This window comes from Dendrobium catenatum, unplaced genomic scaffold (assembly GCF_001605985.2).
Source record: "Dendrobium catenatum unplaced genomic scaffold, ASM160598v2 fragScaff_scaffold_113, whole genome shotgun sequence".
NCBI lineage: Eukaryota > Viridiplantae > Streptophyta > Magnoliopsida > Asparagales > Orchidaceae > Dendrobium > Dendrobium catenatum.
Window position 1 is genome coordinate 791,333 of NW_021318575.1, and position 13,061 is coordinate 804,393.

At 35.9% G+C, this 13,061-nt stretch overlaps 1 protein-coding gene across 1 annotated transcript; it reads left to right on the forward strand.

The window, feature by feature from the left end:
* The first annotated feature begins 9,208 nt into the window (after positions 1–9,208).
* On the forward strand, positions 9,209–12,237 carry LOC110104944. The gene is made up of 4 exons (XM_020834256.2): positions 9,209–9,696; positions 9,883–10,358; positions 10,503–10,600; positions 10,858–12,237. Exons 1-4 carry the CDS (start codon positions 9,209–9,211, stop codon positions 12,235–12,237), a joined length of 2,442 nt encoding a protein of 813 aa, XP_020689915.1.
* Positions 12,238–13,061: the final 824 nt, after the last annotated feature.

Genomic DNA, 13,061 nt, shown 5'->3' on the forward strand with positions numbered 1-13,061 from the left:
TTTTCTTTACTCAAATCTTAATTCCCTTATCTTTCCTTCCCTCTGAGATCTCGCTATCTTTACCAAACTACCGGGATCACCCCATCTGAGATCATAAATTCCTAGCTATATTCAGATGATGATTAATTCCTACATATTATACATATCCCTAGCTAATTCTAACACATGATAGTGATTAGTGCACAATGTTACTATGGACCTCGTAAAGGACACTGCCGTCTACAGAATGTAGAGGGTATATGACCGCACCACCCCGAGGGATAGAGATGATCGCAGGCCTCCGTGCGCCTCACAAAATGGGACAATGGAAGGGTAGATTGGATCGTACATATGACTAATCATTGAGGGTAGCGGCTCTCGCCAGCACACCCCGATGGGTAGAAATATATACGACCTGATCAGTGTCACGGGTTTCCCCCACCTGATACATCAACTCGAGTGGAGTTTATTTTATGGTGGGATTTAGTTTCCCATGGGCACAAGCCCCCGTGGTTAATTACATCTTAGGATAGAGCTTAAGAAGACTCACAATTAAGGATTATATAATATCTTTTTGAATGGGATTAATATAAGGGTAGAGATTAGGAAATTCTACTCAAAAGGAAAGGAAGGGCTCAAACGGCTTAGTCAACATGCGACGTTCACACCAGTATTCTGAGGGACTAAAGCACTAAAGAGAAACTGGAGAAAAAAAAGTCAAGCAATCGACACATACATGAGAGAAAGATGGAGGTGGCATCTTCCATGTGATTCGGATAAACAAGATTTATAGTCCCTGAGGAATAGGAAACTTACCCACCGATGTGGTGTACTTCGAGATCAAATTTAGTAGCCTTGAATCTTAAATCTAAATTCAGTTTAGTGTTCTACGCATAATACTAACACCCGTGTCCTAACTAATGCAGTGCAAAACCTGGACTTACCCCAGCCTAGACGGGGAGCCAGCTAATCACCTAATCAATTTAAAATTATGTTGTCTGATCATTTATGAAAGATATATGGGTGGTTTAGTTTTTGGAATTAGGGCCGACATCTAGAGAGTTTTTTAATTGACCATGGACTTATGTAGGGTAAATGCTCCTAGAGTTAATGCAATTAAATTTTAATTCAGTGAGTTTCTAATGCAATACATGCTAGTTAAAAGGTCCAAATTATGAATGCTTCAGATTTTAAAAATAGGTTTATATAAAAATAATTTTTAGAAGGAGACTAGACTTCCCTAGGTCCGACACCTCATCCTCATAGGCTAGATTATCCAAACTCTACCCGCAGGCAGGGAAATGTCTCAAAGTAAGGAGGGGAGAAGAAATACAGTAATATGCATGCGACCTCAGACGATTTTGACTATTTCTTAGGATGTCAAGTTTCTAAATTATTTAATTCTTAAAATTTTAAATATTAATTATGAGTAGAAAAGATTTTTAGTCCTTAGAGAACCTAACAAAATCCAAGCTAAAATAAATATAACATGCAAATTGCCAACAAACTAAAAAAATAAGCAACCTTACAGGCAATCATTTATAAATAAATCACATCAAAATAATTAAACAAATTAATAAATATCCATAAGTTAATTGCCCTTAATTACAAAATAAGGTCTGCAAAAAATAAAGTGGTCGGGCACCACTGCCAACAACCCAAATTTTTAAACCTAGGAATGATGCAAATGACTTTGAGTGAGATATTAGGTCTTCAGTTCTTCAGCCTTCTTGAATTTCCTCTCCTTGGATCTCTCCTTCCTTGGACTCCTTGGATTCATTATGGCTTGCATATCCAAATGAAGAGACAATTCCCCCCTTAAGGGGTGTTGCCTTTCTCTTTTGATATCTGAAAGCAATCCAAACTTGACCTTTCAAATGGAAGAAGACTCTTTCTCTTAAAGATGTCTTCTTCTTTTGGAATTCAAGTTGGATAAGGATATCCCAACTCAAAGACACTTTCACAACACAAATTAATATTATAAATAATTATATTAATGAAAAGCAGTAAATTCAAGACTCTCTTGTAAGGTTATCCTAATAAAAAAAATCCCAAGAAATTAATATATCATCCCAAGCAGTTTATATGAAAATGAAAATAATCATACCAGCAACACTTGGCTATGTTCTTAACTATTTTGAGGGCTAAGCAGTCTCTAGAACACCTGTAGCAGTTATTATTTATAATTTTTAGCCCTCATTTATTTAAGGGGGGGAGAGAAATTTTTGAAGTGCCTGTATAAAATATTGTTAGTATTTAAAACATGACTATTGCCCCCCCCCCCTTTTATTTAGCACTACATGAGCATGACCACCTCAATCCAATGGATGGATTCAGTAGATCTTAGGTTTTATGAACTTGTAGATTATCCACGAATAAATTTGCAGAAGAAACCTCGAGCTACAAACATCTAGATCGATCACAAACGGCTTTGGAAGGTTCTTAGGCTCGATTTGCCGGAGATCTTACCATCGGCGTGGTCTTGGCTGCAAAATTTGTTTGGAAAAGGTGGGGAGGGATTATGGGAGTTCTCTCATAGAAAATCTCAGGTTTAGGGAGGCTAGAGTGAGAGCAAGATGCAAGACCCCCCCTCATGAAGCCCTAAAAAGTGTATTTATAGGATTAGAGGCAAGATCAATGGCTAGATCCAATTTATGTTGAATTAGGAGGGATTTAAGTTCAAAAGCACGGGAATTGAAATAAGGGACCATTAATAGGGCTTTACATGCATTGAATGGGCTCTTAATTGGTTTGAATAGGTTAATTTGACCTATTTAAGACTTGGGTTGACAAAGTCAATGGTTGACTTGGTCACAGTCAAATAGGTTAAGGATGTGAGGGTTTGAGCCAAGGAAACTTGTAATTGATTTATACTAAAAAAGGTCAACCTGGGTTGATCTAGTCAACTTAGTTGACCCAGGGCTCGGGTCTAGACTTAATATATTTGATTTGACCCAAGGAATTGATTGGGAGGGGTCTTAGGACCTGGCCTGATCAATTTGACCAGGTCAACCCCTTGGACCCAAGGTTTGATAAAATCAAGGTCAACAATTACAAGAGAAAGAAAGAAAGTTACATACACAGCAAGCGAGCTCCTATTAAATTGTCGTAACTTCCAATCCAGTATGAAGGGAAGGTCGTCGAAGGAGCGAAGTCGAACTAGTTACCTACACAGCAAACGAGCAAGCATTAATGTGTAAGCTAGGTCGTCAAGTAGAAAAGTCAGACAGCGAAAGGGAGAAAGTTACCTAGTACTGAATAACGTCAAAGGAACGAAGTCGAACAGCGACGAAGGAGTGGCAGTACCATCGAACAACAACGAAGGAGCGAAGTCCAACAACTTTGAAGGATCAAAGTCCAACAGCTTTGAAAGAGCGAAGTTGAACAGTGACGAGCGAAGTCCAACCGCGATGAAGGAGCAAAGTCGAACATTGATGAAGGAGCAAAGGCGAACCGTGACGAAGGAGCAAAGTCGAACGGCTATGAAGGAGCGAAGTGGAACAGCGATGAAGGTGATAAGTCGAACCACGATGAAGGAGTGAAGTCGAACAGCTTCGACGAAGGAGCTAAGTCAAACAGCAAAGTTGAACAGTGTGGAAGGAGCGAAATCGAAGAAGGTAGAAGGAGTGAAGTCGAACAGAGCGTCGAAGGAGGAACACATTTTGGGGGGTAGTGATGAGATGTTGTTTCTTGCATAGGATTAGAGGTGGTAATGGTTATGAAGAGGTAATTGAAGAAAACATGAATAGGGAGCTTGTACGGGAGGAAGATCGAACAAAGTGTTTGATTGGTTAGAAGAAAAGGAAGGTGAGGGGAGCATGTTTAGTTTAGGTTAAGAAGTGGGCTTCAGATACGATGCTAAAGGTAGATAAGGTTTTTGAACTATTTTGAAAGGAACACATAGCGTGAGAGAGAGTGCGATTTTTAGTTCATCCACTTTTCAACAATGAGGCAATGAAGATCGTGCATAAACCATCATTGAGTTTGTGCATCGCAAGAAATTGGACATTTGGAGAGAGATATGCGACGTTCAGAGAGATCACCGTTGGACGGCCGATAAGACATACATTTGATTTTTGAATATTTTTAAATTTTAATAATAATAATAATAATAATAATAATAATAATAATAATAATAATAATAATAATAATAATAATAATAATAATAATAATAATAATAATAATAATAATAATAATAATAATAATAATAATAATAATAATAATAATAATAATAATAATAATAATAATAATAATAATAATAATAATAATAATAATAATAATAATAATAATAATAATAATAATAATAATAATAATAATAATAATAATAATAATAATAATAATAATAATAATAATTAATAATAATAATAATATAATAATTATTATTGTATACGAAAAATTAAAAATGAGGATTTTTTTCTTAATTTGCATAATTTTTTTAAAATTCATGGACCGTCGCCTCATAATCTGATGAGTCGATTGGCCCCTAAACTATAAGTAGCAAAAGCACATAATAACATTATAGAGCTGCAAGAATACATCACCCAAAAAAAAAGAAAGAAGAAAAAATAGGCATTTAGCACATTCTTCTTGCAAAAATTTATCCTATCCTCCACAAAAATGTCCTTTCCAATAACATACATGAGATCTCGAAAATAAAAGGAAAACAAACAAAGCAAACAAAAGAAATAACACAAAGGATAGTAAAAAGTTAAGAGAAGATTCCTATTTGATTTATCTAAAGAAGAGGTGGAGATAATCCCTTCAATAAAAATGAACAGTAACCTATTAATATAAATCATGATACTAGCCGAAAAAGAGTGACAATAGCAAGAATCCAGGAAAAAACCACACCTGGAAACCAGCAACAACCAGCTGAAATAAATCATGGACATCGAGTAACAATAGGAAGAAATAATCCAGTTAACAAAGGGAAAAACAGGCAATATTAAAGGAGAAACAAAATCTTACAAACAACTCCAATAAACTAATATACCATTTGGCAACATCTCAGAGATCAGATGATTAACCAAAAAATCAACCCCAAAATTACATCTTAACATCCAAACCTGCAAGATATAAAAATAAGTAGCACAACAAACCCACATATGAAGGAACTGGCTAAACAGATGACAATCCAACACTAGGAACTAGGATAAAGAAGCACAACAAGCCAGGAACTAAGTGAGGAAACCTATGAAATAAATAGGGCCAAAAGAGCTCAGAAAGATAACCCCCAATAACCATCATGATAAAAACTCCAATGCCACTCAATTCTAAACCCATACTCATTCAGACATAAAAAAATGCAACAGACTGAGTCAAAGCTAGAAACTTTAGGCAATAGGCCAACACAACCAAAATGGCAGCATAGTTACACTTCTAGATCCCATCAAATGGCCAACAGAGACAGGGAGAAGGATAAGTACAACTGAGAACAAGCAATAATAAATCCAACTAAGGGGACCAACCCAAAGCCAAACCGAGAATAACCCCCAAAAAATCTGATGAACCCCAAGAATATAGCTAACTAGGCCAACAAAGCCAGCTCCAAACTCAATAGCAAACAACGCAGCCAAGCAGAAAAGAGACTCCTAGGAATAAAAGATCAACAAGAGGGGTTTAAATCAGGGAACCAACAATTCCAATCATAACTCAAACCTCAAGCTCTAAAATACCAAGCAGTGTTGAACATTAGGTATTCCAAAGATAAAATCCATGCATCAGTGATTTGAGATAACACAGAGCCATGCTCGTCAGGAAAAACCAAAAGTAGAATAAAGCCAAGGAATGACAAAGCCATTAATTCTAACATAAGTTAAACCTATTTTTATTCAACCTAATCATACCTTTCAGTAAATTAGGTAAATTGGTGCCAATGAAGTTAGTAAGATAATTCAAATTGCAACCCAAATTAGCACATGAATTACCTTCCCTACAAACATGCTTAATCATAAAGTTAATAAAAATTAAGAGTCGATTATTTTTCTAATAAGTTAAAAAAGATATGGGTTGCAAATACTATCCTTTTGCTTCATAATACAATGGATACTAGAAGTGACATCCATCTCGATCCAAATATTAGTAATACCAAGAGAAATACATAATTAAAGACCATTAAAAATAGGAGAGAGCTCAACCATCACCACCAAACACTTCATCAATGGGGTGCAAAAAGCCATAACCATGTTCCCTTGCTCATCTCTAATATTGCCACCACACCCAAAAGAGCTATTATTCATAGCCCCGTCAACATTTAATTTATAAATATTAAGGGGAAGTTTGATCCACTGAACCAACTTAGGTTCATACAAAGTATTTTCTATAGTACAAAGATATACCAAAATAATGAGCAGCAAAAAAGTAAATTTTAAAGTATTTGGAAGTAAAAAAGTTGGTAGAGAAAAGACTACACATTTTATCTTTAATGTTCCTAATAATGTGGTGAGAATCCATATTACAATTATTGAAAAAGAATAATTCCTAGCAAGCCACAAAAACCACAAAATTAAAGACATAATGACATTTATAATATGCACTTTAGAGTTAATGAACTAGGAATCAAGCAAAGTGTTAATAGAAATATGAGCAATAAACTGACTTAACTTTAAATATCATCAAAGTAAGACCAAATTTTAATAGCAATCAGCCCAAAAATAAATACATGATGCATATTTTCTTCATGAAAGCAACATTGATACTTAGACGTTAAAATAAAACCTCTCTTTCTCAAATTGTCATCAGTAGGAATAAATTTATGCATGATTCTCCAAAAAAAAAATAGAAATAGTCTTAGGAATACTCTTATGCTAAATCATGGGATAAACTTTCTTAACGTAATGCTTCTCCCTGAACTCATGCCAAGCATCTTTTAAGGTAAACAAACCATTGTAAGATAAATCATATAATAATAAATCCTCAGAATCAATATTAATAGAAAGATTCAAAATTCTAGCAATAACAAATTCAGGAATGATGTCAACCAGTTTATTATAATCCCAATTATTTTTAGTGATAAAAGCATCAACTTAAGTAATGGCCGTGGAGGATGATTAAATGAAGGAATCAATGTACCAACCTTCAAACCATTGATCTTGCCAAAAAAAAAAAGAGGTTAGCATTACCCATACCCTATTGAATATGAGGTTCAACACTCCACTTGATATTACAAAGCCTTTTCCACACCCTAGAGTCCCCATTATTATAATAGCACATAGTAAGATGCTTTCCAACACATTACTTCTCAGTCATGAACTTAGCCCATAGAGAAAGTTTGGAACAAAATTAAACCATAGTTTATAAAAGAAAGCATAAGATAAATCTCACATATTCTTATAGCACAAGGCCCCTTCTTCAAGCACACCACAACAGTTGTTCCAAGAGGACCAAATAAATTTTAAATTCACAATCTAACCATGCCAAAAGAACTTATTAAATAATTTCTCATTAATGATCCAATTGGATTCACATGATCATGAATTTAATTCCATGAGTCCTTAGGAACCTTAGAAACATTTTGAATGAGTTTAAAACGGATTGTACTATCCTAAAATTTAGGGAATTTACTAAAATTCACTAACTAGAACTAAGGAGATTTTTTAGCCTAACCCAGTGTTTGAATTAGGGAAAATTAATAGTAATCTAACCCTTTTTTCTAGCTAGGTTAAAATACCATAGAGAAATCATAATAAAAATCCCAATGGATTCAGTGTTATGAAGTTTCAAAATCATAGGTCAATTTCTAACCCTTGATTTTTGAAATTCAATACATGCCAAGTGAGGGGTTAGATTCACCCAAGAAAAATCAATGATACCAAAGACATCCTTAGTTACCTTCCGGATTAATTTGATCCCCAATTAAATCATGCAATGCAATAATTAACCAAAACATCATTCTATGTTTCTTATAGGTTACATAACCAAAAGTCCAAATCAGACCATAAAGCCTATTACATTGGATAGGGAATGTAATGAAAAATATATAGAGGTGTGGATCATATAATTTGTTCTATTAGATTAACTGCTATGAATTTTTAAAGTTTAGTGTATTTTTTGAAATTAAATTGCAAGAATTAAGAATATACATAGTCAGCGGTTGACTGTGTTGCACTTTTCCACACAGTGTTGTCCCATTGGCCACTTACATATCTACGGGCCCTTGTGATAGCTCTAGAATCATCCCATTTGTTTGATTAGAGATTGAATAGTTGGTATTTAATATATCAAACTGTGGGATGATCATATATTATCCAATACAATGCAATCAAGACCGCCCTACAAAACATAATGAAATATATGGCCATTATTTCATCTCCAACCGCTCATTACTTCTCTCAACTACTAACCTAATTTTTTATGCAATCTACTCCAAGAAATTGGCCCAAATTGACCTAGGAGAATCTAAGGAAGATGAATGACCAATCCAATGGTTGGATAAATTTCAATTGTCATCCTTCATAATGTCTCACAGCCTTATTTGATATAGCTTGTGTTTTATGGTTACCTCTATATTGTTTGAATTGGAAGGGGAGTTTTCTTGTAATAAGTTTACTTAGCTCTAGGGAATGTTCTTCCTTTAGAGGTTAAGAACTAAGGATGGTTGGATGCAAAATTGGATTTCCACTAACTAGGTTCACTGGCATTCTCAGGATCACACTCAAAGCTTGCTAGAGGTTTGGAGAAGACCAAGGATCCAATGCTATATCACAGGGAAAGTTGAACTACTATTTGGAACTCATAGCCTCTAAAAGCAATATTATTTATAAGTTTTGGAGAATTCATGTGGCTATAGTTTTGTCCATAACCAATTATATGAAGTAGTTAGTAGGATTTGAGTTGGGCTAATAGCATCAAGCAAGTGGAAGGGAAGAGTTAGGCCTTGGATGGATGTTTTGATTATACGGACCAGTACATATGTCCTAACGTTATTGCCTTTTATAGCCAATGGAATGCAAGACAATGTTTCAATTGGACTGACTAGATTCAGGTAGGCTAGGACTTTATTAGGTGGGCTTGACTTGGTCTAAGTGAGCTAAATTGGTTAATTAGTCTATTTAAGCTAACCTGGATTAGTCTAATTAGGTTGACCCAAGTAAGCCCAACACTAGTGTTGTCTAGGTGAATTTAATTTAGAAATTATCTTGCTGTTGATAGTGGTTCAGGATATTGATTTAGGCTAATTAGGGTTTAATAAAAATAAAAAAAATGTGTGAATAGGTCAATTTGGAACAGGATGTTGGTTTCTTTTGATGTGAAGGAATCTTCTTCTCAGGTTATTGTTGGTAACCTTTCGATTCCTAACTTGGGAATGTGGAGAGTTGCTACGGTATATGGGAGTATGTGTTGTAGGGAGAGGGGTAGTTTATGGAAGCAACTTGAGAAATGTATGGAGGATTCTTGTCCTGCCATCATTGGAGGGGACTTCAATTGTATCTTGAATAAGGAGGAAAAGAGAGGTGGTAAGAGGTTCTTGTTCTCTAAAGGACCTAAGGAGATAAAAGGTTTTCTGATGAATTCATATTTTCATGACATTGGATACATTGGGCCAAGGTTTACTTGGTGTAACAATAAGGAGGGGGCCTCCTGGATTTGGGAGAGGTTGGACAGGTGCTTATTAAATTCACTTGCTATTCAGAAGCTTCCATTAGCTGCTATTAGACATTTGGCCAGAGTGGCTTCTGACCATAGTTCGATTGTTCTTAAATTGGATGTTAGTGTGTGGTACAAGTAAAAGGTTATCAGGTTTGAGGATACTTGGAGGTCTTACCCGGCAAGTAAGAGTGTTGTTTATCACTCTTGGAAAAAGAAAGATTATGGAGATGAAAATATGATCTTACAAAGGAAGACTAGAAGAACTTTAAGAGCATTATTTTTTTGGAATAAGAATAAATATAAAGACTTGAACAGTTTAAAGGAAAAGCTGAAAGGAGAGATCCTTGAACTTCAAAACAAGGAGGCTTTGGGGGAGAATCGGGCAGATGAGGATCTCCTGTTACTTCGAACTAAAGTACATGAGCTTAATGTTACTTTAAGAAGATTATCTACATGGTGGAATCAAAGGGAAAAAGTTAGATGGCATGAAGAAGGAGATACAAATTCCAAGCTTTTCCACAACTTTGCCACGGCTAGAAGGAATGGAAATCGGATTAACCAAATTAAAGATGAGTTCAATAAGGTATATGATGAAGATGATCAAATTGAGAAGATGTTTTATCAGTTTTTTGAAAAAAAATGGCAGCATAGGAACTGTGATTTAACGAGTTGGCCGTTAGCTACAGATAAGCAGAGGATTTTAGATGAGGAAATTGCCTTGCTTAATGAGGATTTTTCTGTGAATGAGCTGAAGTGTTCGGTCTTCCAGCAAGGTAACAATAAGTCTCCAGGTATGGATGGGGTTACTTCTTCTTTTTACAAGAGTTATTAGAGTATTGTATGCGAGACTTTATGGAATGCTGTCAACAGTTTTTTAAAGTCCAGCCGTATGTGCAAGGAGTGGAATGATACCTTGATAGTCTTGATTTCTAAAGTCAAGAATCCTGTGGTTCCGGCTAACTACAGACCTATCATCCTTTGCCAAACTAACTATAAGATTGTTGCTTCCATGCTAGTTAATAGATTGAAGAAGGTAATTTCTAAGTTGATTTCTGAAGAGTAGGTGGCTTTCATTCCTAGGAGATCTATTTCAGAGCATTGTCTTTTGGCTCAAGAGATTTTTCATAAGTTTAAGATATCCAAAAATAAGAAGGGGTTGATGGCTATAAAATTGGATATGGAGCAAGCTTATGATAGCATGGGATGGGCAACTCTTCATCAAATTCTTAAGTGGTATGGATTTCCTTATAATTTTCTAACCTTCTATTGGAATGTGTTGTGGATGTGAAGTTTTCCATTATCATCAATGGAAAGAATTCCAATTGGATTAATGCTCATAGTGGGTTCCGTCAAGGATGTCCACTATCTCCATACCTTTTCATTTTGTGTTCTCAATTGTTGTCCAATTCCGTGGAGCAAAGGGGGCAATCTCTTGGCATTCGTATCTCTTCTAGAGATCCAAAGATTACACATCTTCTTTATGCTGATGATGTGCTAATCTTCTCTCTTGCATCTATTGCTTTAGCCAAGGCAATGAAGATTATTGTGAAAGACTTTTGCAAGTGGACTGGACAAAGAGTTAACTTCAACAAATCCCAAATTATGTTTGGCAAGGTGGTTAGGCACCCTTTGAGGAAGAAGATTACTAAAGTTTTTGGCTTCAGTATGGTCAAGGAAATGAAATACCTGGGTGTGAATATCTCTCTTAGGAGACCCAAGGTGGCAGATTTTCAGGAGCTTCTTAGTAATGTTATGGATAGGCTTAATGCTTGGTGTAAGAAGTCCCTATCTTTGGGAGGTAAGCTCATCCTTATTGAAAGTTCTCTATTTTCTATGCCAAACTTCTTGATTACTCATTCGTTAGTCCCCAAGAGGGTTCTTCATGAATTGGAAAAACTATGTAGAAATTTTATTTGGCATAAAATTGATGGAACTAATGGAATGCATTATGTTGCATGGGAAGAGATTTGCAAACCAAGGTGTTTGGGAGTATTGGGTTTGCATTCTCCTTTGCTTAGACTTGGATCTCTTAGATCTAAATTGGCATGGAATTTCTTACTAAAGACGGATTCATTGTTTCATAGAACAATGAAGTGTAAGTATGGTGGTGATATTATGTATGAAGCTCAAAAGAATGGTAATTCTAGTGCTTGGCGCATTTTGTTGGATGGAGGTAGACTCTTGAAGAATGCTGTCAGATGGAGAATAGGCAAGGGAGACAGGATCAGTGTTTTGAATGATACATGGTTGCTTGATAAATGCATCAACCGGTGGCCAACTTATGTGAATTGTGAATTCCTTGAGGGTGTCTATGTACAACAACTATTAATGAGTAATGGTGAATGGAACTTTGCGGTATTACAATTGGCTTTTCAGCCTGATTTAATCATACTAATTAGTCAAAATAGTATTGAAAATAAGGAGGAGGATAGGGTGGAGCTTCTGAATTGGTGTTCGGGGAAGACCGTGTGTGCTTTTGTATATGAGCATTCTATTTTTTATAGCTGTGCTGATGAGGAGATCGGGTTCTTCAATTGGGTACTGAAGATGAAACTTAACAAGAAGGCTGAGACATTCTGGTGGAGGCTTGGTAAAAAGGCTATTCCATCTAATTTGTTCTTAAAGAACCGCAGATTATCTGATAATGCTTTTTGTGCTAGAGGCTGCTAATTTAATGAATCATATAAGCATATTATGGTTCTTTGCAAATATATGGTGGAAGTTATTATGAAAATGCTTGAATGGGGTATTCATATACCGGGTTTTCATTCCCTGGATATCTATTTATAGGAGTTGAAGAATTTAACTACCCATTATTTTGGGATTGTCAAAATTTACTGCACGGTTGTGTATCTTTCTTGGAGGAATCGGAATGAAGTCAAGCATGGTAAGGCTGCTTTGCTGTGCTCTTTGGTTGCTTCTAATGCTTTATTCTTAGCTACTTCAACATCTAATCCACTTCTTACGAGCTGGGGCACTAATCTCCTTAGGGAGTCTTAAAATTCTTGGTGCCCTCCACCAAAAGATTGGATTAAGATTAATGTGGATGCTTCTTTGCTTAGCTCCAATCAGGCTGGAATTGGTGACTTTTTTAGAGATTGTAAAGGCCGGTTCATTAGTGCTTTTGGGAAGAGCAAGATGCATTGGGATATAGCCCAACTTGAGCTAGAAGCTGTTCTTACGGTGAGGGAATTTCTTAGTAAATGGATGTTGGATTGCAAAGGGGTGATTATTGAAAGTGATAATTGTGGGTCTCCGAAAGGATTCTGCTCGTGTGGTTCGGATGCAAAGAATACGATCACACTATCCCGAAGGACAAAATGGTCGTAGGCCTTTACACACGGCACAAGCAGGCCGATGGAAGAGCAGATGGAGTTATAGATACGATTAGCCATGAAGGATAGCAGGTTTTCACCTACCAACCTCGATGGATAATAATATCTATAACCCAAAAGTTCACGAGATTTCCCCCATTCGATACATCAGCTCGAATG